At 39.9% G+C, this 24,132-nt stretch overlaps 1 protein-coding gene across 3 annotated transcripts in view; it reads left to right on the plus strand.

Moving 5' to 3' along the window:
- fam199x (family with sequence similarity 199, X-linked) overlaps positions 1–23,735 on the plus strand; it is a 40,908-nt gene extending 17,173 nt beyond the window's left edge. For all 3 annotated transcript variants that reach the window (XM_062524192.1, XM_062524190.1, XM_062524191.1), the window contains exons 6-7: positions 14,296–14,565; positions 20,942–23,735. In XM_062524192.1, the coding sequence (XP_062380176.1) occupies positions 14,296–14,565; positions 20,942–21,115 (444 nt within the window). In that variant the 3' untranslated portion in view covers positions 21,116–23,735. The remainder of the gene's footprint in view (positions 1–14,295; positions 14,566–20,941) is intronic.
- Positions 23,736–24,132: the final 397 nt, after the last annotated feature.

Genomic DNA, 24,132 nt, shown 5'->3' on the forward strand with positions numbered 1-24,132 from the left:
GTCAAGCACAACGTCGTTGCTGGAAAAAAAAAAAAAAATGGCGAATAGCCAATGATAACCTAAGTGCGTGGCGGATCTGTGATAAACTAATGCATGCTCGGCGGGCCGAATTAAAGTGCGTGGCGGGACGCAGTTGGTTTGGACACCCCTGAAGGCAGTCCCGCGGCCCTTGCGGCCCACAGATGCAAAACTGAAAGTTTGTTTCGGCCCTCGGTGGGTTGCTGGCGGCCCAGGTTTGGGCCGCGGCCCTATGGTTAAGAATCACTGCCCTAGGGGACATGTTGTTTAATCAGGTGCATGTCACTTTAAGACATTTTCGTTTTTGGTTAAGAACATGATTGAATATGATGCACGGCATGAGATGTTAGGAGTTCCACGGTTTTTCTGGCCGTGTTGGTCGTGTCAATTGTATGAGTATGAACTGTGCTGTTTATTACAATAAACATTCGAACATTAACTGGAAGACAAGACTTTTAATAAGAACACGCTTCAGCCATAGGACTCCTATTAGATAAGTTTCGTTTATTGGAACCGGACCTACAATGACTTTCTCTTTAGCATTGTCTAGCTAAACGTTAAAACGAGGCAGATATGACAATGCAACAATGTTTACCAATGTAACGTTGCAAAGATTATGCAGACTGTTACGATGGACTGACACACGCTCACCCACACATTAGCCTGTCGAAATCATACGCCGGACGGGTCTTTCTACATGGGTTTAGTTATTGGGCTATAATGAGACCACACTTTTGTTACAATTGAAGACGCTAGCTCCGCTTTGCAGGCTACTTTGTAATGATTTTCTGTTTCCAGCGTTTCATATTTTTTTCATCAATGTTGTTAAAAGAAAGAAAGATGCTTTAGGGCGCCCTCCAATAGGGATGCACCGATCCGACTTTTTCAGTCCCGATACCGATACCGATGCCTGGGCTCTGCGTATCGGTCGATATCCGATACCGATCCGATACCATTGTTAATTAATAAACTGTATACCTCACTGTGGAAAAGACTAAAGGCATCAGGCTTGACTTCATTCTTCATTCTTTCCCTAACTAAACATTACTTTCCTTAAAAAAATCTAACAAAATAACACTTAGATATAAAGGTAATGTATTATTATTATTATTATTATTATTATTATTATTATTATTATTATTATTGTTTTTTTTTTTATTATAATTATCATCATCATTATTGATTATATTACTAGTTTTAAAAATAAACAGTTGTACACCAGCAGGCAGGAGCAACTTGGAACAGCATTCAAATTCAAGTTCACAGTTATTACTAAATAATAAATCTAACAAAAAAAAAACAATTTTGCAGATAAAAATCCCATATTAGTGACATACATTGAAACACCCCTGCCAAAATGGTGTCACCCGCGAAACCCCTCTATTTACTCATAGTGGTATGGTCCCGCAGTTTCCCCACGATAAATGAATTAGTTCACACGGAGTTTGAATGGTGGTAAACGGTAGAAGTTGTACGTTTTATCTAATAAATGATAAGTTTTTAACAGCCAATTTGAACATTTGCATGTCTTTATACCAAGAACAGTTTATACAGATGAGATGAAAATGACAATGTGTTTAGTTTGAGTAGCCTATTTTGTTGACTGTTACACATTAACGTGTTGCCTAAATGCAACAAAACGCATGAAGATCGTAATTAATCTATGACAAATGGTGGTTAGTATAGATATTCTTTTGATTTTATGACATAAATTTGGTATCTGTATTTATCCCATCCATGAATTTAGACACTCAAAGCACACAGTGAGGTGAGGCACACTCTAACCCGCAGCAGTGAGCTGCGCTAAATGGCTGGTTGCGCGTCATGGCTCAGCCTTTTTTTGAGACTATATTAAATTCGGATCGGCCCATGGATCGGCTCATTTTTTCCGATCCCCAATCCAACTATTTTGTTCATATCGGGGCCGATATCCGATCCAAATATCGGATCGGTGCATCCCTACCCTCCAACCAATTGGCACCCTAGGCTGTCGCCTTAGTGGCCTGTAGGAAGAACCGGCCCTGAACATAGCCTACGGTTTCCACACCGTGTTTATCAACCGTGATGATAATAATATTTTAAATGAACACGGTAATATAGTCAACATTTGTATCATAGTTCACCGTTTCACCGGTAATCGCTACATATAGTCACCAACTGATAACGAACAGATTGAAGAAAAAGAAGAATGGATTTGGAGTGACATTTCTTGCATGTCTGTGAGAGCGCGAGGTTGATGCTGAAAGCCTGAGTGTCTAGCCAGGTGCAAGAGTTGTCAGCTCCAGAGCTGTCAACTCTGAAATGCAGGGATTAAAGTTTTCCGGCACCGTGCCGGAATTCCGGCGTGCGGCCATTGACTGCGTTGATTTTTTAAAATATTATTTATTTGTTAACGCTATTGAAAAACACGCAGCATTCGTTAAGCTGAATTTCCTTTCCCTGCTCTATCTCTCTGTCACTCACGCGTCACGCACCCTTTATATTAATACACACTCACACACTCACACACACACACACACACACACACACACACACACACACTCAGACACAGACACGGACTCCCCTTCGTGCACACCGCGTCTGTCTGTCTCCATAACGAGATCATCCATGGAAGCGCGGTCGCACTAATGCACCTGACGCTGCGGGTGGAAGCATAAGTTCTTCCGCAAATTTTGTAGACTATGCGTCCAACTTTACCAAACCGTAAGTAAACGAATTCTCCTTGGCCCGCTCTCGTGCGCACTCAATGGACACCCGCCCCTCGACATGCACATTTAATCCAAACAAAACATTCACAATCGTGAACGCAATGACGCACAGAAGACGACTAGCTGAATTATTGTTAAATACGGTTAGCATCATTAGTAGGCTATGCTGCACACATCTGATTAAAACTCTGCATTCAAGTTGACTGACCAACTAACTCAATACCAATGTTTTTCAACTGCAAGATTTAAAGGGCCTGTCCCAAGGAGAAAAAGTATGAGCTTACCTTGAAACTTAAACACACGTGGGGACACTGAACAGTTCAACCAGCTAGAGTATGATAAACTAGCCAACTATGCTACATTGTTTACAATATTTTGAGGCTTATCAAACAGCTGAATTTAAGAGGTTGAGTTGTAATATGAATAGCAGGCTATAAGCTGCATAAAGTTTGCTGTTATGAATATCAGAAATGTCAGTATACATTGTGTGTGTGTGTGTGTGTGTGTGTGTGTGTGTGTGTGTGTGTGTGTGTGTGTGTGTGTGTGCGTGCTTTACATCTTGTTAGAAAATCATTAAATAAATAAATTCACATTATATGAAAGCAAAGTGATAAAAAGTCAGACATGAGGCGACCACCACACATTGCCTTCTAATCTGTGGGAAACACTGTTATTACTCTTTAGAAAGAGAATCAGTGTCTTTTTTTGAATACCTTAACCTAAATGGTGGCAAATGCCTGCCTTCCAATTTCACATATCCTGACAACATGACACCTTATGATTGTAGGTCAATTTGTAACCTGTCAAAGACAAAGATTAGCAGCAAAACTTGATATAAAAAGAAATCCTAAATGCTACATGTAGCATATTGTACTGTGTTGGACTACTATTGCCACCTATTGGCCTTTCTTGGGGTCCAACATCACAAACAAGGCCTGTGTCGTGTGCAAACACTCCAAAAAGTGAACTGGTTTCCAATCGATCGACCAACATAGTGTCGTATAGAGTCGCATGCACGAGTCTAAAAAAGTTCAGGCTCAGGATTTTTTTTTGCTTTAATCCCTGGAAATGTGTATAGCCTACAGATGCGCGAAAATTGTACTATACCTTGATCCACTTGGTGTTGATTCATTTTAAGAGCAAAATGCGAATGAAAGGGTTAAAATCAGTATTCGCACGTGTGCGACAATTTTTTTTTTTTCATTCGCACTAATATATATTTACTCGCATTTGCGACGAGCTGCTCGCAGTGTTCAGCCTTGTAACACGCACTTTTTATTTAGATGTAAGAATTTATCAGGGGGTGTTATTGGTCAATTGACCACATTACTAAGACGTTATCCCTAAAATGTACAGTTGAATTGGATGAGTTTTCACGGAAATCTATAACAAAACTCATACATTTCACAGAGATGAAATAGCCTACTGATAGGCCTACTTAGAACTACGCGTATAAGAATAATAGGCTAATAATAATAATAATAATAAAATGATAAGGGTGTGTGTACTAGGATCCAGCAGAGACTTCACTTTCTACGTAGACTTAGGGTGTTTGGTGTACAACAGAAGGTGACGTTGCTTTTCTATCGTGCTGTGATTGAAAGTGTATTTTGTTATGCAATCCCTGCCTGGTTTGGCAACTTAACTGTAAAGTTGAAGTCCCAAATCAACAGACTAGTTCACACTGCATTTAACACTAGAAGCGCCTTGCCGTTCTGACCCGCTTATACCTAGAAGCGCCGCGCCCAGGTCATTAGACCGCTTTGACGTCCTACTAGAAGCGCCGTGCTGGTGTGAACTACTTAAAGCGCGGCTGAGGCGGTCAAAAGACCGCTGAGTCCTCAGACTGGGACGCTGTTACTTACACATAATGATAGCTAGATGGCGCTTCGTGCACAAATCAAATCGTTTGGTCATAAATTCAGTTTGCACTAAGCCATGTGTCATTCGTGTCAGACCGTGTTGATAGTCTGTGGTTGTTTCATTATGACATAGGCTACAGCACGTTTGAGTTATCTGTTCATTTATTTGTGTTGTTTGAGGTAAGAAAAGAGGAGTTCTTGAACAAACCTTAAACAAACTCGACTTTCAACTTTTTCATAGGCCTAGTTTTTCATTTTTTATACTTAGTTTTTAGCCTACATTTTGTATGCTACTTAGAAATGTTATTTATAGGCTATTTTAAAACGGAGGCTTGCGTTCTGTGATTAGGAGCCTGACCCGACTGAACCGAGGAATGAACAATTTCGACCCAACACCGGTGTTGTTGGATCTCGAGATCCGTAACACCGGCCCGCAGTTCGGGTTTGGGCAGATAATCTAAGTTCTAAAATGAATGTGTGGCTAGTAATTAACTTCTATTCATTTAATAGGTAGCCTATGTTCGCGCAGCCGAAAATGACCACGGACCTGGAACAAAGACGAAGCCTAACCTAGTCTGGTTTCAATAACATAGTAGCCAGGGTTTTATGCCACATTTTACAGGCTACCGCGGCTACTTTCTAAAACTAAGAAGCATCTTAGTTTGGGTAGTTGTCCTCAATGCCGCATAGGTGATGTCGTAAGTGAACTGGTTAGACGAGTGTATGGGGGAGGGGGAATGATCGCACAAGACAACTAGCCTATGCTAATTGCTCTTCTATCGAATGCCTCCATGTGCGAAGGTTTCAAATAGGCTATGTTTGCAATGGATAGTGTGTTATGTAGGCCTAAAGTGCTGCGCCAATCATCGGCCGTCTGTACCGTCTTTAAGCGTTGTTGTGCCTCTCTGAATCCGATGGAGACTGAACAATAATAAAAGGCAATAATAACTGAACTGAACAATAATAATAATAATAATAATAATAATAAAAATGATCATCTTGCTCTAAAATGGGGTGTCAAAAATGACAAACTGTCAAAATGGCAAAATGGCAAACTGTCCTAAACATTGCGTTCGTTTTTGTGACTTATGAAGCATATCCGTGGTAATTTGAGCAGACTGCTGTTTCATTGAAAGAGGGTAATAAGCATTTATCTCCCTCTCCATTGACCAAAAGTCTCCATCTCCATTGACCATCTGTACAGCGTCAAGTGGCGCAATGATTTCTCTCTCGTCTAGGACTCAATCGACCCGGGTTCATTCCCAGCCATTAGTGGGATTTTGTAGCTTACATTGACTGAATTCGTTGACCGTTTTTCAACGCCGATGAACAATTATTTTTCGTTAATGGTAAACAGTATTATGATTTCTATCCGGACCTTGATGAGGCGGTGTCGTGAACTTGGACTGTGCAGGAGGCGAAATCAGTCTGACGTAGACAATCGTTCAAGTACAGCTCGCTGATATCCCCGCCGTTTGTATATTCCAGATAGTTTGTTATTAAAAACCATTAATGAAAAATAGTTGTTCGTCGACGTTGAAAAACGGTCATTGAATTCAGTCAATGTAAGCTAGGCCTACAAAATTTCGCTCATGGATGGGATTGAACCCGGGTCGGTTGAATGCTAGACGAGGGGGCTAGCTTTGTGCCACTTGACGCTGTAGTTTATGAGCAGAGGTATCTGTTTGGTAAATTGATAGAAACTAGTAGTTTATTTACAGCAAATATGTAAGAAAATGTGTATACATTAGTCTGAGCTTTAAAAGATACTAATAGAAGATATACAACTATAAATGTACGTAGCCTAGGTATACTAAGTAAGCCCAAATAAATCCATAAGAGAACTTTGCCCAAGTCCATAGTTGCCCGCAGATGAATGATTTGGCCGAAACTAACTTAATTTCAACGAGTTTCATCTGGAAATAATTCATAAGAATCGCTTGCCAATGTCCTATGTTAGTTGTGCGCAGATGAATGATTTGGCCGAAACTAATTTAAATAGGCTAGGCCTACGACTAATTTCATCTGAAAATATTTTTTACACACGTAGGCCTATGCCTAATAGAACAACGTCGCAACGTTTTCAAAACAAACTTGCATTTTACCACTGTAAATCGCCTTCATAGACTATGCCATGTAAATGAAAAATAAATCACATATATAATACATATTGCACATATATAAACTATATACAGTGCCTATAGAAAGTCATCATACCCTTTTGAAATAGTTACTTTTTTTGCCTTACAGCCTGAAATCAAAACCCATTTTAAAAAAAATCTTTTCCAGTTTCATTTACAAATTTAGCTGTACAACATCAAAATAATGAAAAAAAGGTCAACAGTTCTGAAAATTAATAAAAAATTAAAAACTAGAATAACAGGGTTGGAAAAGTCATCATACCCCTGACTCAATACTTTGTAAAGCTTCCTTTTGCTTTCATTACAGCCATCAATCTGTTTGGATATGTCTCTATTATAGCTTTGCACACCTAGATAGGGGAATATTTGCCCAATTTTCCGTACAGAAATATTAAAATTTAGTCAAATTCTGTAGGGAATGGCGATGGACTGCTCTCTTCAAGTCAATCCACATATTTTCTATAGGATTGAAGTCAGGGCTCTGACTTTGCCACTCAAGGATATTCACCATCCTATCCTTAAGCCACTGCTTTGTTCTTTTGGCAGTATGTTTAGGATCATTGTCGTGTTGGAAGGCGAATGACCTCCCCATCCTCAGCTGTCTAGGAGAGGGACGCAGGTTTTCCTTAAGAATTTTGGTGTACTTGGCAGCATCCATTTTCCCTTCTATCCTGACCAATTGCCCAGTCCCCACTGAAGAGAAACATCCCCAAAACATAATGTTGCCCCCACCATGCTTCACAGTAGGTATGGTGTGTTTTGGGTGTGTTTGGGTGTGTATACTGTGTTTGGTTAGCGCCTGGAGCTCAGTCCAAAAACTTCAATCTTAGTCTCCAAAAAGTTCGATCTTAGTCTCATCTGACCATATAAGCTTTTTCCACATGGTAGCAGAATATTCCAGATGTGTTTTTGCACTGAACTCCAAGCGCAATGTTTGGCGAAAACCAACACAGTACACCACCCAAAACACACCATACCTAGTGTGAAGCATGGTGGGGGCAACATTATGTTGTGGGGATGTTTCTTTTCAGCGGGAACTGGGCAATTGGTCAGGATAGAAGGGAAAATGGATGCTGCCAAGTACACCCACATTCTTAAGGAAAACCTGCGTCCCTCTCCTAGACAGCTGAGGATGGGGAGGTCATTCACCTTCCAACACGACAATAATCCTATACTGCCAAAAGAACAAAGCAGTGGCTTAAGGATAGGATGGTGAATATCCTTGAGTGGCAAAGTCAGAGCCCTGACTTCAATCCTATAGAAAATATGTGGATTGACTTGAAGAGAGCAGTCCATCGCCATTCCCTACAGAATTTGACTAAATTTTAACATTTCTGCACGGAAAATTGGGCAAATATTCCTCTATCTAGGTGTGCAAAGCTATAATAGAGACATATTCAAACAGATTGATGGCTGTAATGAAAGCAAAAGGAAGCTTTACAAAGTATTCAGTCAGGGGTGTGATGACTTGTCCAACCCTGTTATTCTAGTTTTTAATTTTTTATTAATTTTCAGAACTGTTGACTTTTTTTTCATTATTTTGATGTTGTACAGCTAAATTTGTAAATAAAACTGGAAAAGATTTTTTTTCAAATGGGTTTTGATTTCAGGCTGTAATACAAAAAAAGTAACTATTTCAAAAGGGTATGATGACTTTCTATAGGCACTGTATGTTTTATGTTTTAGTGTGCTAAGGCTAGATTGGAAATGACTCTTACTCAGTCTAAGAACCCAGTGGTGAGGAAAGTTGCACCTACAGTTAAGGCAGGGAGGAAGTGGAACCCAGAGCAGGCAGTTCAGCAAGCTCAATCAGCATTGAGGCATAGAGACATAATGGGTCATGTGCAGCATGGGCGGGGGGGTCTAGGTTTAGACATAAGTAAACCTTTGTGGAGCAAGGCTTCTGCAGGAGAAAGGAGGAAAATGGTAGTGGAGGAAATGCATAGGCAGGAGGAGACTGTTAGATGTACCAAGGCAGTATCGCAGGCAAGACAAGGGCAGTGGGTAAACTGGGAAGGGGTGGAAAAAAAGCAGATTAAATTGAAAGATCTATGGGGCATGGATGCTGGCAGGATTAGATTTATGCTAGGTGCTACATATGATGTGCTCCCATCTCCCAAGAACTTAAGTCAATGGTTTGGTGAGGATGATAAATGTACAATTTGTTCGTGTGTGGGCAGCCTCCACCATATCCTATCAGGGTGCAAGGTAAGCCTCACTCAGGGGCGCTATACATGGCGTCACAACCAAGTACTGACATGTTTAGCAGCAGAAATTGAGGATAAGCGGAGAAGTTAATTCATTAGCAGCAAGTGAAGATGTTAAGCAAATTAAGTTTGTACGTCAGGGGGGTCAACATCGTTCCACGAAGGCCAGGTGTAAAACCGGCTCTTTAGTTCATGGAGCGGGGTGGGAAATGAAGGTTGATCTAGGCCAGCAGATGGCAGTACCTTCGCATACAGTGAGCACTAGGTTGAGACCCGACCTTCTTCTTTGGGCAGATAGAGAAAAAGTAGTTTTCCTGGTAGAATTGACTGTTCCTTGGGAAGACAGAGGAGAAGAGGCCAATGAGTTAAAGAGAGCAAAATACACTGAAATAGTAGAGGAGGCAGCCCAGCGAGGTTGGAGTGTGAGATTAAGGCCTATTGAAATTGGTGCACGAGGGTTTGTGGCCAGATCTGCTATTGGCTTGCTGTCTGAGTTGGGCATTCGTGGACAAAGTCTAAGGCAAGTGGTTAGTAACATGTCTTTGGCAGCAGAACGAGCAAGTGAATGGTTGTGGGTGAGGAGAAGCTCTCCTTCCTGGGGTAAGGTAAGCTAGCTGGCTTATTTGTTCTGTGTTTGTGATACGGTGCCTAGGTTTATGGTGTGTTCATGTTGCTGAGTTGACCCACAACGGCGCCGGCAACATGGTAGCATAGCTGGCTTATTTGTTTTGTGTTTGTGACACGGTGCCTAGGTTTATGGTGTGTTCATGTTGCTGAGTTGACCCACAACGGCGCCGGCAACATGGTAGCATGTAGCATAACACAAGCTAAACTAGCTGGTTGTTGCAATGTGGTAGTATGGTGTTTATGTTGCTGAGTTGATCCACAACGGCGCCGGCAACATGGTAGCATGTAGCATAGCTGGCTTATTTGTTCTGTCTTTGTGACACGGTGACTAGGTTTATGGTGTGTTCATGTTGCTGAGTTGACCCACAACGGCGCCGGCAACATGGTAGCATGTAACATAGCACAAGCTAAACTAGCTGGTTTGTTGCAATGTGGTAGTATGGTGGCAGCATGGAGGGGAGTGTCTCCAGGACGCTGGTTTCACTGTTAAGCCTTCATGAGGTGTCGTGGGCCTAACTTAACGAAACATCGGTGAATGAGGGTGCCCACTTGATAACTCCAATGACATGCTGTATACCGTATACTGCTGTGGGTTTGGCCATTTGTCTTGTCTTGTCTCTGTTTGTGACCATTGGTTAACAGATTGGTGGTTAGCCTGCTTCTTTAAGTTAATTTTGGACAGGGGCTTCTTAATGTGTTTTTGCCTTGGATTTTGGCACAAGGGATTTTAACATCTAATCCTGTGTAATAATGTAATGGTAATATATTATTCTCAAGCCCGACTGACAGGAGCCCTTGCGCCATCTGCTGTGAGAAAAGAGAACAGCAGCCTGAAAAAACATGCCCGAACGTGAGACTGGCAGTGTTGTCACAATAGTAAGAGCAAAATAGCTCTAAACTAGCTTGTACCGGTGTGCTTTTGATCATGTAAAAATAAAACACGTGTATTTAGGAAAAGTCGTGAACGTAGGGTCCTGGAATTTAATCGAGTGAAAAGATTTTTTTTTTGTAATCACTGCGGTCAAAAGACCGCACCCCGGCAGTTCTAGGTACATCTAGGTCTAACCAACATGGCACTTCAAGTAATACGTCTCAGCGGTCAAATGACCGGCGCTTGGCGCTTCTAGTGTTAAAGTGATGGGAGTCAAGGACCACCCCACTATTCAGACAATAATTGAGGAAACTGTACTGAGAAAAGAGTTATTCCGTGTCAAATCAGATAAGGTTGTTGCTGCACCGTCTCATATTTTGTTCAAACCTTGTCTATATCATCAATGGGTCCTACAACCAAGGCCTGTGAAATATTTCTGTGCAAATCATCTTCAAATCTTTTTCAGACCTTGAAATTGTATCATTTTTACAGCTTGAAAAACACATGCCATGTTTTAGTTACGGAACCTAAACATTGTGTAGACAAACTTTGAAGAAAATCCGAGTCGGTGCTGCACCCGTTTTCCTGGATTTTGTCTGATTTCACACGAAATGACTCAAAAGCTAAAAAGATTATTGCAGATCCCTCTCATGCCTTAAACCCAGAATATAAACTGCTACCTTCTGGCAGACGTTACAACATTCCAGTTAAAAATAAGCACAGGTATTTGAACCGGTACAAATTGTCATTTATTCCACTCTCTGTTAATCTGTTGAATTCAGGCCGTCAGCGGAGGTTTCCTGTACTGTAATGCAATGTATGCATGTACAGTCATGGTTGAAATTGTTGGCACCCCATGCTAAAGTTGACTAAAAAGAAGAATATAAAATCATCTTTTGGAAATTGATTTTAATGGCTTAAGTAATAAAATTAGGAAAAATCCAACCTTTAAGGACACACCAATTTTCTTTGTGAATGAATAATGTATCATAAATAAATAAATGTTCTTCCCAAAATACTGGGGTCAAAAATATTGGCACCCCTATGTAACCCTATGGGAATTTAACACATAGGGTTAGGCAGTTTTTTTATTTTTAAAGGCCACTTATTTCATGGATCCAGGATACTATGCATCCTGATAAAGTTCCCTTGGTCTTTAGAACTAAAATGTACCCACATCATCACACACCCTTCACCATACCTAGAGGTAGGCATGGCGTTTTGTTCAGTTTTGTTCAGTTAGCCTATTAGCTTGTTTGATTTGCATTGAGTTCAATGAGCATCAAAAAGGCTAATAGGCTAACTGAAGAAAACTGAACAAAACACCATGCCTATCTCTAGGTATGGTGAAGGGTGTGTGATGATGTGGGTACATTTTAGTTCTAAAATTTGATATTCCTCTTTTTAGTCAACTTTAACATGGGTGCCAACAATTTCAACCATGACTGTATGTAGGTATGTATAGGTACTTTATGACTGCACTGTCAGCACTTTCTGGTGTTATGTTATATCTGATGTAGCAGCCTGTTTGTCCACGACAAATTTCCCTTGAGACATAATAAAGTAATCTTAATCTTAAAAACGATTGTCTTGCTCTGAAATGGGATGTCAAAAATTAAACAAAAATCAGGAATGGAAAAATATTGCCCTTAATAGAATTTCAAGTCGTTTTCTCCCAATGGATTTTCATGTCATGTATCAAAAATGGCAAATGTCCAGTTTCCATTGCAATAAATTGAAGAATTGAGATGATTATGCGATTTCCTGAGCGACAAGCACGCAGGCATACTTCGGTGGAGCCTCTCAATAATGGTTAGGCCAAGCCTTCTTAAACTGCATGCTTTTGAAAGTTAACGTAATGGAGATGTTCAAAATAACTAGCCTACTTTTTGGCTAGCAAACAAAGGCACCCCCGTTTAGCTAATGGCAAACTGTCCTAAACATTGCGTAATTTGCGTTCGTTTTTGTGACTTATGAAGCATATCCGTGATAAGTTGAGCAGACACTGCTGTTTCATTGAAAGAAGGTAGGCCTAATAAGCATTTCTCTCCCTCTCCATTGACCAAAACTTTGCCCTGGCATCTCTGCTGGACTGACTGAGTTACGTCGCGTCAGAGAGCTTTGAGGTAAAACATTCGAAAACTCTGCAACTGCGGTCAGAGATGCCGAGCGTCATGTCTCTTTTCTCCACTTGTCTCCAGTGCGGTGTCTTCGGGTTTTTTCGTGTTTTTCCGGCATAAGCCGAACCTGCATGTTATTAGGGCGGTCTTATGTTGCCCCCTTGCGGTTGCAGTTTTAATTACAAATCCCACACCTGCGGCATTCCCGATGTAATACTTTTTAGAAACATGTCACCTGAGGTAAAGCTTACCCTGCAACCCTGATTTGCATTTGTATAGCCTCCCTTAGAGTTAGGAGGAGGGGGGTCATGGGGGAATGTCTGCCAAGCAAGGCCCACGTTAATTTCTGGCAGTTCACGGCAGTTTTCGGGGTTGCCTGTTAATTGCCGTGAACAGCCGTAAACCTGAACTTCCATGACAATCTACAGTGCCGCATACTGACGAAAATCCCACTTTTCATGCAGTGCACCTTGATGTTTGTTAACCCATATATCTAAGAGCATAACCTACACTAGCCTGTAGCCTACATCTCGCCAAATAAGTTGCCACAACAGTCAGTTTTAATCAGTTGAGTGATCTAATATGGCAATACGCCATGTTTTGTTGTTATTCGTGTGTATTTTTGTCCAGTTTGTTGACCAGTCATTTTTGTTCACAATTAAATGTAAAGTTGAGTTATAACTCTCAAATAATTATCGAGAAGCCTGAAGTTTAAAAGGATAGATGTAAGACCGCATTTATTTCTTTTCTAATGTCATTATTTATTTTTCGAAGATCTAGGCTGTAACCTATTTTGTCAAAGTGGTCATTGATACGTTGCAATCGCTACCTGTTAAAATCTGTCGATGCCATAATGCAATGTGAAAACTCAACCTCAACTCGTGTAATTCCTTAATAAATGTAGAGAAATATCAGTCCTGTTGTGTGTGCGTGTGTGTGTTTTGCCTTAAAGGTAAACTATGCAACGTGTTTCAGTTAATCAATTCGCTCCATACTGTTATATATGATTAAATGAGTCATTACCAGTCGAACAATGTTTTTTTTTCTGTAGTGGAACCACGCTTGCAATTTCAGGAGCCCTTGGGGCACACACCCATGTAGTCTATTTGTATAATTATCTGCACAGCACTAAGCATTCAGTGACCAGAGTAGGCTACCCATGTCACAGATGCACCCATGCACAAGTCGTTTTGGATGTGTGTAGCCTAGTCTCAAGCAACAATACGTTCACTCGAGACCTTTTACAATGTGACAAATATGCACGCTAAAGCTGTAGGGGAAGCTCTGCAGAGAAATATGCAAACATAAAACGAGCGAAAGCGAAAGAGAAACCGGCGATGAAATCGCCAATGCTGCATAGTTTCCCTTTAATGTGAGTGGGGGCAAAACCATGTAGATAGCCAGAGAGATTGTTCAGTAACGTCATTAATAGTCAAACATGAAAACTCCTGTAAAGTCCTAATCCTATGTATTACTTATTGTATTATCTTATCTTATCTCTTTTTCATTCATTAACAGATGAAGGTTTTAATCTCAAATGTATTAAGTAAATCATACAATTCAATGGTGCACAGCTTGTTAAAATGAACAAATCCTTGATTAGGCCTAAATCAATCACTTTAATCTTTGGTGCAACCCATCCTAAGTGTTACTTTAATCATTCTTCATAGTGATGTCACTTATGCCTATGTAATGCCATAGAAAGCACTTGCACAAACTTTGTTGCCTGTGTTTTGCATAGGTGCGGAGCTACATCTGTGATCATGGACCACGTCAGCGCAACAGCAGTCTCCGAGAGGGCTGGAAGCGCAGTTTAACCAACAATGGAAGTACCAGTGGTGTGAGCAGCACCACCAGTGGCCAGAGTAACACCAGTAGTAGCAATGCCAGCATGGTAAGCACAGCCAGCAGTGCTACCTCCGCTGGTTCTAACTTCACCAACAACTCCATAAGCCGCGCACACAGTGAAGGAAACCTGCCAACTGCAGCTGAGCGCATCCGTGACTCTAAGGTTTGAGATTTATCTTCATTCTCAACTCTTAAACAGTATTGTGTACAGACTGCAAGCATGAAGTGCAAGCAGGTGGTTGTTCAAATATGTTCATCCTTACAGCTGAACTGAATTATTACATTGCATGTCAATTATATTATGATATTTACGATAAAAGAGTTCAAAAATCCCAAAGAGTTAACGTTGAGACGCTTTGGCGGCAGAGATGGATTGTTACGTAGTGCTCATTAAGCTGTAACAGCTGTGGAAACATTCTACCATGCCACAGCTGGTAAACTTGGACGTTATCGTCTCCTGCCTACTCCTTACTTGATTTGCTTGTCGTCACTGTAACCGGTTAGCTCTAGGTAATGCTAAAGACTGTCAAACCTAACGTTAACGTAGCCTAAGCACTGTATTTAGTCGACAACGTTTGCTTTGCTCCTGGCTAACGTTTAGCGTCGGGCCGGTTGCAGCCAACAGGGTAGGCTACCCGTCTTAACTCAGTGTTCTAAGTGAAGTCCAACCTGATAGACATGGCAGTTGTACCATTTAGCTAGGCACGTTGACTAAGACAGCCAGGCAATCATTTAAAGCTTTCGATATCATTCACAAATTAAAAACCTTTGTTAACAGCTTATTGTACATTCCTAGGATAGTAATACACTTGGAAACTCTTTGAAGAACCTACATACTAGCTCATCCTAAAGGCTATTGTGTAGCCTACATAAAATGTTCTACCGTAAGCTAACGTTACATTTGCTAGATATCATCTTTCTTTTAGGTCTGTGGATATCATACCTGTTGCTGCATCATCGTTGAAGTTGTTTGAGATTGTATTCCGTATTCCAATGGGGTCTAAGCCTATGTAGACTATCCTACTTTTTACCTGCATTAAAGTGTATAGGCTACCTACATTATGTAAGCTATCCTACCACTGTAGGCTAGTTGAACCTCATAGGCTACTAAACAAAGTGTCAGCGCTTGCAACTCGTTTAGAGTTGGCAACTTCATTTCAGTCTTTTATTCTAATAAATGAAGAGTTTGCCTAGGCCATTTTCCTAAATAGGCTACTATCCACAATTTTAATGCATTTTCATAAATCACTTTTTAAATGCGGGGTTCCAAGTAATTTCAGTGGAACTGTAATTGGGTTATTGTTATGTAGGCTATCTATTCTTTACTGTGTCATACAGTATGTTGTCTTTTTAACTAATGCTATGTTTTACACAGCAACCTTTTTGCATTTACATGCAATGGTAATTTCATCCATGGAATTACATTTTCTAGTTATAATGTAAGACCATATGTAATTATGGTAGTGTAACGTCCTCTAAACGGTCCTCCGGCTTGTGTGGTGAAACTGCTACAGATGGTCCAAAATGCGATGGTTTGTCTGATTTTCAAGTAACCTAAAAGGGCACACTTTACCCAGCTGTTAATTGAGCTCCACTGGCTAACATTATGCGGGCAGCAGACCAAGCTGATGGTTAGGTGTCTGATAATGTCTGGTCTGTCAATGAGCATCTGTAGCTCCAGTTGGTATGGTGTGCGCCATTCTAAATCCCCCCCTGGTGATTTGAAAAACTGTTCCAAACATGCATCTCAATTTTTGATAGTTTTTGTCCTAGCAACATATAAGTGGCATCATTTGAAACCTTTAATCAACTAGTTTCCAAATATATACAGTGGGAAGCACATGTATTTGATACCATGCTAAAACAGGAATATAAAATCATCATTTGACAATTGATCTTAATGCCTTAATTAAAAAAAATAGTAAAAATTAAACCGCCAAGGACGCCAATTTTCTTCGTGATTGAAGAATGTATCGTAAATAAATAAATGTTTTCCTTAAATGCTAAGGGAAGGAAGTATTTGACCCCCTATGTAACCCTATGGGAATTTAACACATAGGGTTAACATAGGGGCAGGCAGATTTTTATTTTTAAAGGCCAGCTATTTCATGGATTCAGGATATTATGCATCCTGATAAAGTTCCCTTGGCCTTTGGAATTTAAATAGCCCCACATCATCACATACCCTTCACCATAGCTAGAGATTGGCATGGTGCTTTTTTCAGTAGGCCTATTAGCCTGTTTGATTAGCATTGAGCTCAATGAGCATGTTAACCCTATGTGTTAAATTCCCCAGGGTTACATAGGGGGTCAAATACTTCCTTCCCCCTAGCATTTAGGAAGAACATTTATTTTTTTTACGATACATTCTTCAATCACAAAGAAAATTGGTGTACTTAGCGGGGTTTTTTTTACACATTTTTTTTAATTAAGACATTAAGATCAATTGTCAAATGATGATTTTATATTCCTCTTTTTAGGCAACTTTAGCATGGTATCAAATACATTTTCTCCTCACTGTATGTTTTAACCCTCTAACCGCCCAAAGCGCCGTACGGCGACAAGCAACGTCACTGATTAAAACAGACGCTAGATCCGAGTAGGGTGACAAATCTCCTTTGTACTCTCCACCACTAGTTGGCAGAAATCCAGAGCTTCGATTCAAGCCCAAACTTGAGTAACAAAGTGAGAAGATATAGAGATTAGATATAGGCCTTTAGTTAGTTAGGATGTTAGGGTCAAGGCTAGGTTTTTTGAGTGATGGCTTGATAACAGACATCTTAAACTGCTGTGGAACATGTCCTAATGACATTGAATTATTTAGAATCTGAAGTAACGTATTATCGAGGAGGGGGAGGGCGGTCTTAAGAAGGTGAGTGGGAATAGGGTCTAGCAGACTAGTTGCAGATTTTGATGAGGAAATTGTGGAGGTGAGCTCTAATGTGTCGATAGGTGTAAATGAATTAAATGTTGTTCTAGGTTGCATCTGTGATTCTGTTATGTTTTCGCTATTATTTAGCAATGGAGTATGTGTATTTGGTGAAACTGACTGGTTGTTGATCTTAACTCTAATTGTTTGAATTTTATCATTAAAAAAGTTCATAAAATCAATACTATCTAAGCTTAAAGGAATAGATTGGCTTACTTCATTATGGCTCTTCGTTAAGCGGGAGATTGTGCTAAAAAGAAATTTTGTATTATTTTTATTTTCTTCAATCAGTGAGGAATAGTAAGCTGACTTGGCCTTGTTAAGTGCTTGTTTGTAAGTGATGAGGCTATCTCTCCATGCTTGGCGAAAGACTTCCATTTTAGTGGTGCGCCACTTTTGCTCTAGTTTGCGTGTTTTTTGCTTAAAGGGATATTCCGCCATTTGTGGAAATACGCTCATTTTCCACCTTCCCTCGAGCAAAACAATCGATATTTACCTTGTTCCCGTTCATCCAGCCATTCTGTGAGTCTGGCGATACAACTTTTAGCTTCAGCCTAGCATAGATCATTGAATCGGATTAGACCATTAGCTTCTCGCCTGCTAGCTTCATGTTTAAAAGTGACTAAGATTTCTGGTAATTTTCCCATTTAAAACGTGTCTCCTCTCAAGTTAGAAAGTGCAATAAGACCAACTGAAAATGAAACCTGGCGTTTTTCTAGGCTGATTTGACATGGAACTACACTCTCATCTGGCGTAATAATCAAGGCAACTTGCAGCTACTGGCACTACTACTGCTTGTTGTCTATGGGGACTATTTTCAGATGCTGCGTACGATATCACTGCGCCTGCAAGTTGCCTAATGGTTGCCAAGCTAATGGTCTAATCCGATTCAATGATCTATGCTAGGCTGAAGCTAAAAGTTGTATCGCCAGACTCACAGAATGGCTGGATGAACGGGAACAAGGTAAATATCGATTGTTTTGCTCGAGGGGAGGTGGAAAATGAGCGTATTTCCAAAAATGGCGGAATATCCCTTTAAGGGTTTTAGTCTCTGTGGTATACCATGGAGCGCATCTTGTTTGTTTCCTTGTTTTCTTTTTGAGTGGTGCTACAGAGTCTAGGGTTGAGTGTAGTGCATTCATTACATTATCAGTTAGTAAATCGACCTCTGTTGGGTTAAGGGAAGGACCTTCTGTTTTAAGAGAAGGGCCCTCTAATATATCCTGAGTCACAAATGTGGAAAGGGTTAGTGGAATTTGTTCTAGAAAGTCTGCATTAGTTTTTTCAGATAGGCTGCGACTATAGTAGTAAGTGGAGTTAGGTACTAAATAATGTAGTGTCATTTCAAAAGTAATTAGATGGTGATCAGTTAGGGTGGGGTGTTGTGGTATGATTGTTAACTTTTCTATGTTTATGCCATATGACAAGACTAGGTCAATAGTATGGTTATGACGATGTGTGGGTGAATTAACATTTTGGGAGAAGCCGAGATGGTCAATTAGAGATTGGAATGCAATTGTGAGACTATCGTTCACATTATCCATATGAATATTAAAATCACCCAATATAAGTATTTTTTCTGTTTGGACAACTAAAGTGGAAAGAAAATCGGAGAATTCTTCTAGGAAATTAGTGTAGGGGCCTGGGGGTCTATAAAGTGTGACCACGGTTTGTGGCAGATTAGTTTTCCAATCTGGATGTATAAAATTAAGAATTAGGACTTCAAAAAATGTAATCTTATGTGCGGGTTTGGGAGATGTGAGAGGGCTAGAGTGATAAATTGTAGCTACTCCAACACCCCTGCCAGTATGGCGTGGTACATGGTGGTTTAGATAGGAAGGAGGTGTGGACTCATTCAATGGAAGGTATCTCACGTGAAACAGGCCAATTTAAAGCAACGCCCACTGTATATGCTACATTACAATTGTATTGCCTGATGGGGACCAAATAATCAAACTAGTGGTGTGAAAGCGCCCTTAGGGTACGTTCAGACTAAGCGTCTTTTTCTCAGCTGCCGGCGTCTGTTTTATATTATAACCCTATTTTTTTTCAAAAAAGTTGCCGGCTTCTTTTCAAACGCGACTTGCAGCCGTCTTTTTTCTGCAGCTCGAAGTTGAGAAATGTTCAACTTCTGGCGGAAAAACGCCTTACGTCATGCTGTCTTTTTTACAACTGACAAATCACAAGCGGATTAACGAGACCTGTGGTTTCCCATGACAACAGGTAAAAAATGGTGAAGGTGACAGAACATTTACGAGAGCGGTCGAGAGACTCGTTTTAGGTGTCTGAGCTATTGGGAAATGTTTGACATGACTTCACAACTTTGCCATAACATACTAAAAGCAATAGTCAACCCCATTTTTCTCGCAATATTTTGTGTCCACACGTACGTTAGTCACTTTGCCTATCGCAATAAAAGTGCTTCCGGCTGCTTTTGGAATAAAAACGCTGGCAGATTTTTTTTTCAACATGAGAAAACGGTCTGCACAACTTATTTTGTCAGAAAAAGACGATAAGTCTGAACGTACCCTTAGGGAGCGACCTGGATTCGTTGAATCCGATGGTTGGGTTGTTTTTGATAATGTGAACGCAACTGTACCGAACTCGGTTGCGGACCTGGGACTGGACCTGGGTCTGCCTGAAAGAGGTGGTCTGGGGTCCGGTTTGCTAGAACGCTGGAGCAGGTTGCTAAGCAAACGTTCTAAACAATCTAAAGAATCTTTACCTTTGTCTTTTTCATTGCACCGCCTTCTACTGATTGCCAAGCAGTATTGTAAATATTCGGTTGTTAAGTCTGACGTCACGGACCCAGCAGCTATTTTGTGAAAAGACGTTTATTAGCGCAGCCAGACGGGTTTTGCTACTTGTAAACTTTGTCATTACCACCTTCGTTTTAGCGGTTTTAAAACAAAATCGCTAAACTTTAACAAAGTAATCACTGTAGCTATGCAGCCAGATGATACATGAATGGGTAACGTCCAGGCTTCCGCGAAAAATATAGATTTGATTAGATTGAGGCAACAAGTCCGTATAAGGTGAAAAATTTCTTAAAGGCTAGTCAGAATAGCGGAAAATAATAGTTTATTTGACTGTCTATGGAGAATAACATGTGAGTTTGAAAGCCGTTGGACCCGGAAAACTATTTATTATCCCATTATTACATCATCACTTAATAACCGAATAGCTACCAGCAGCAACGAGGGGGCCAAGCAGTTAGACTGACGTTGCCAAGGCAACTCAATGCTGTTACATCAGACAAATTGTCATAAGATGTCGGAGTAAGTGTCATGTCTAGCAACCAAAGATTGCCTGAGATGTAAGGTCACCATAATTGTTCATTATAATGATTCATTACACATAAAGTGAAACATTTCAACCGTTTTATTGTTAATCTTTATAATTAGGCCTTACAGTTCATGAAAATCAAAAATCCCCCCTCCAGGATTTCATTGCCCATACTTTGATTGATTGAGTGGGGAAGTCTGCTGCTAAAGAGGAAGTCAACCTCAGTTGAATGATCATTTTATTTCACTGATTTACAAAGTTTGAAAATAAATGTGTTGTATGCATAGCAATTTTGGGACCTTTATTTTTTTTCCATTTTCTCCAGAAACGGTCAAAACAAAGAAAGCTTCAGCAGAAGGCTCTGCGAAAACGACAGCTTAAAGAACAGCGTCAAGCACGTAAGGAACGTCTCAGTGGCCTCTTCCTTAATGAGGAAGTGCTGTCCCTCAAGGTGACCGAGGATGAGGACCATGTTGATGATGTAGATGTCCTTATGTGACAGCAGTGAATCCCTCAGTGTTCCCTCTATGCCTAGAGCACCAGCAGCTTCCCACTACATACTAACCCCTGTTCCATCCCCTATCACTTCTATGTTGCATGTCAATTTTGCATTCATTTTGGCCAAGAGTTTTTTTTCCCCCAGCTGTTTTATCTTTAATTCTGACGTGTTTGTTTATTTTTTTTTCTATATAATGCTGATCATTTCCTATCTTTAACTATTGTTTACTTATAGCCTCTGCCCTACTAGTCAGTATAATTGCATTTGCCTTTAAACCTTTAAAAAAGGCATATAGAGGGAACACTGAAACTTTTCAAATCAGGTCTAGAAATCTTTTTGAAGCAATGACGACCTGTCTTTCAGAATAACATTTAATCCCAAAATCATCAGTACCGTTATCCAAAATGCTGTCAAAGCATGGAAAATGGAATTGCATTCCATGGTCTAGTTTTATACCTATCTACATTTGGATTTCAGTTGTGTTCAAGTGTTAGAGAACCCTTGAGAAAATTTACTTTTCTTCCGAGTGCAGTTATTGCATCAATAATGTTATGGTATGAGATTGCACCACCCTATTATTATTATTATTATTATAGACATGTTTCAATTGACATTTCATTACCCTGTATTTCATTGTCATTATGTTCCAAAAATATTATGAGCATAACTCATGAGTATCAAGAAGTGTATTAAGACTGCAGTAATATGCAGTCATGAAATGTGTCAATTAAGGGACTAAAGACAGAAAGCATCATGGACCTCCACAAAAGATGCCCCATTATGCATTTTGGTGGGTTTTAAAATGTGCAAAATGCTGCAGAATGTGTGGTCAGTTGAAAAGTTCCCTTAAGCTAAGTTAAGGATGATGGAATCGTATAAAATTACCCTAATGTCTGATGCAATCACTGTATTCATGGTGGTCTTAAAACTTTTGATCATTGCAGTACTTTATGATTTCTCTACATTCTGTGTAAGGTAATTAAGTATCTCATGCACAGGTTGTACAAAATGTCACTACTTTTTTTTGCTTTATGTATAATTCACACTTTAGTAGTTTATTGGGGTATGTGAAAGGAGCAAGCAATTACTTGGAGAATGACAAGTTGATAAAATTCCATGCTGATCTTTTACTGTTGGAGGCTCTACCAGATTTATGTTAACAAACTTCAGTAGAATTTCAAAACACACTACAAATGGTTTATTTGAAATGGTCTTAATGTGCCCTGTGGATCAATGGACTATGAACAATGAAGTTGTAGCTGTTTGACATGTTGATAATCTGTCTAAAACTTCATTTCTTATGTACAGCTAAAATGTATGTCTTTGAACACATTTTGTATGATAGATATAAATGGTCAATTTCACAAGAAATGGAACATTTGAGAACTATATACATGATTTTGCTTGATGTTAATAGCCAGGAAATGTAGAGAGTAAAGATGATCTGTGTTCTTCATATTTAAAGCGCATATTTATTTTTTGTACATAGGTACAAAAATAAGATGTACAATGTGTTTGTCTCAAATAAACATTTCTATACACTGCTTTGATACTTGTCCCATCTAGCTGCAGATGGATGTTAATAGCCAGGATGGATGCAGATGGATCCAGGACACTATGCACCCTGATAAAATCCCCTTGGCCTTTGGAATTATCAACACCATACCCTTCACATACTAAGGCTTAGTTCACACTGGCAGTCGAAATCGGATGTCTTGCATATCCGATCAGAGCCTGATCTTTCTGACTGACTGTTCTCATTGCATATTGCACGTGATCACATCCGATCACATCCGATCTTGGCGTGCAATGCTCAGATCCGATATAAATTACACACACCTGGATTCATTAGGTAGAGTTGTACACAACCAAGTCGTCATGGATGAAAGTGGATTTATTTTTTATATTTTCCAACTTATTATGCGTAGCCACGGCGCAAATACCTCGTCACCCTTAACGGTACAGTTTTCCATGTTTCACCATAAAATAATGACTTGAGTCTGACGTTGGTTTTTGTTTTGCTGGTAGCCCTGGCGCATGCGCTGAATCAATCAATCAATCACTTCCGTCACTCAGAATTACGTTGCAATTGTTTGTCGCAGTGCAAATGACGAAAGGGGCATGTTGAAATCCTATTCAAGTGGTTCGACTGTTCAGATTGAGTCATATCCGATAGTAAGTGATATTGAAACCACCTCCGTATGTGGTGCGAATCAGCATTGGAAAAATCGCGTTTCATGCGGTTTTGTGCCGTTCAGACTACCCAAAATTCAAGCTAGATACAATCCAGATAAGCAAAAAATCGGATTTTGACTGCCAGTGTGAACAAAGCCTAAGAGTTTGGCATGCTTAATGTCAGTTATTAGCTGTTAGCTAATTAGCTGGTTTCATTCTCATTGAGCTCAATGCAATTCAAACCAGCTAAGCCAAGGGGGTTTTATCAGGGTGTATAGTGTCCTGGATCCATGAAATAACTGGCCTTTAAAAATAAAAACAAAAATCCTCTTTGGGAATTTCCAATACTTATGACCCCCTATATTTTCAGGAAAACATTTATTTATTTATTTACAATACATTATTCATTCACAAAGAAAATTGATGTCATTAAAGTTTGAATATTTCCTCATTGTTTCATTTAAGGCATTAAGATACATTTTTCAAAAGATGATTTTATATTTAACTTTAAGCATGTTTTCCAATACTTTTGGAGGGCACTGTAAGTGGTTAGCTACTATTAAAAGGGATCATTGGACTCCCACAAAACACTCCAGACTGTGCAATGAACACTTTATTTCGGGTAAGTTAATTCCTTAACACTAGGAAGCACCAAGTGCTGGTCATTTTGCCTCTGAGACGTATTACTAGAAGCACCATGTTGTTTTGACCTAGATATACCTAGAACTGCTGGGCTGCGGTCCTGGGATATATATATATTCACTCGATTAAAGAAATAATTCGGAATTTTACGCTTTAAGCCCGTTTTCTGTATTGCCTAGCATGAAAACGAGTGTTTGACA

This window comes from Sardina pilchardus, chromosome 21 (genome assembly GCF_963854185.1).
Source record: "Sardina pilchardus chromosome 21, fSarPil1.1, whole genome shotgun sequence".
NCBI lineage: Eukaryota > Metazoa > Chordata > Actinopteri > Clupeiformes > Clupeidae > Sardina > Sardina pilchardus.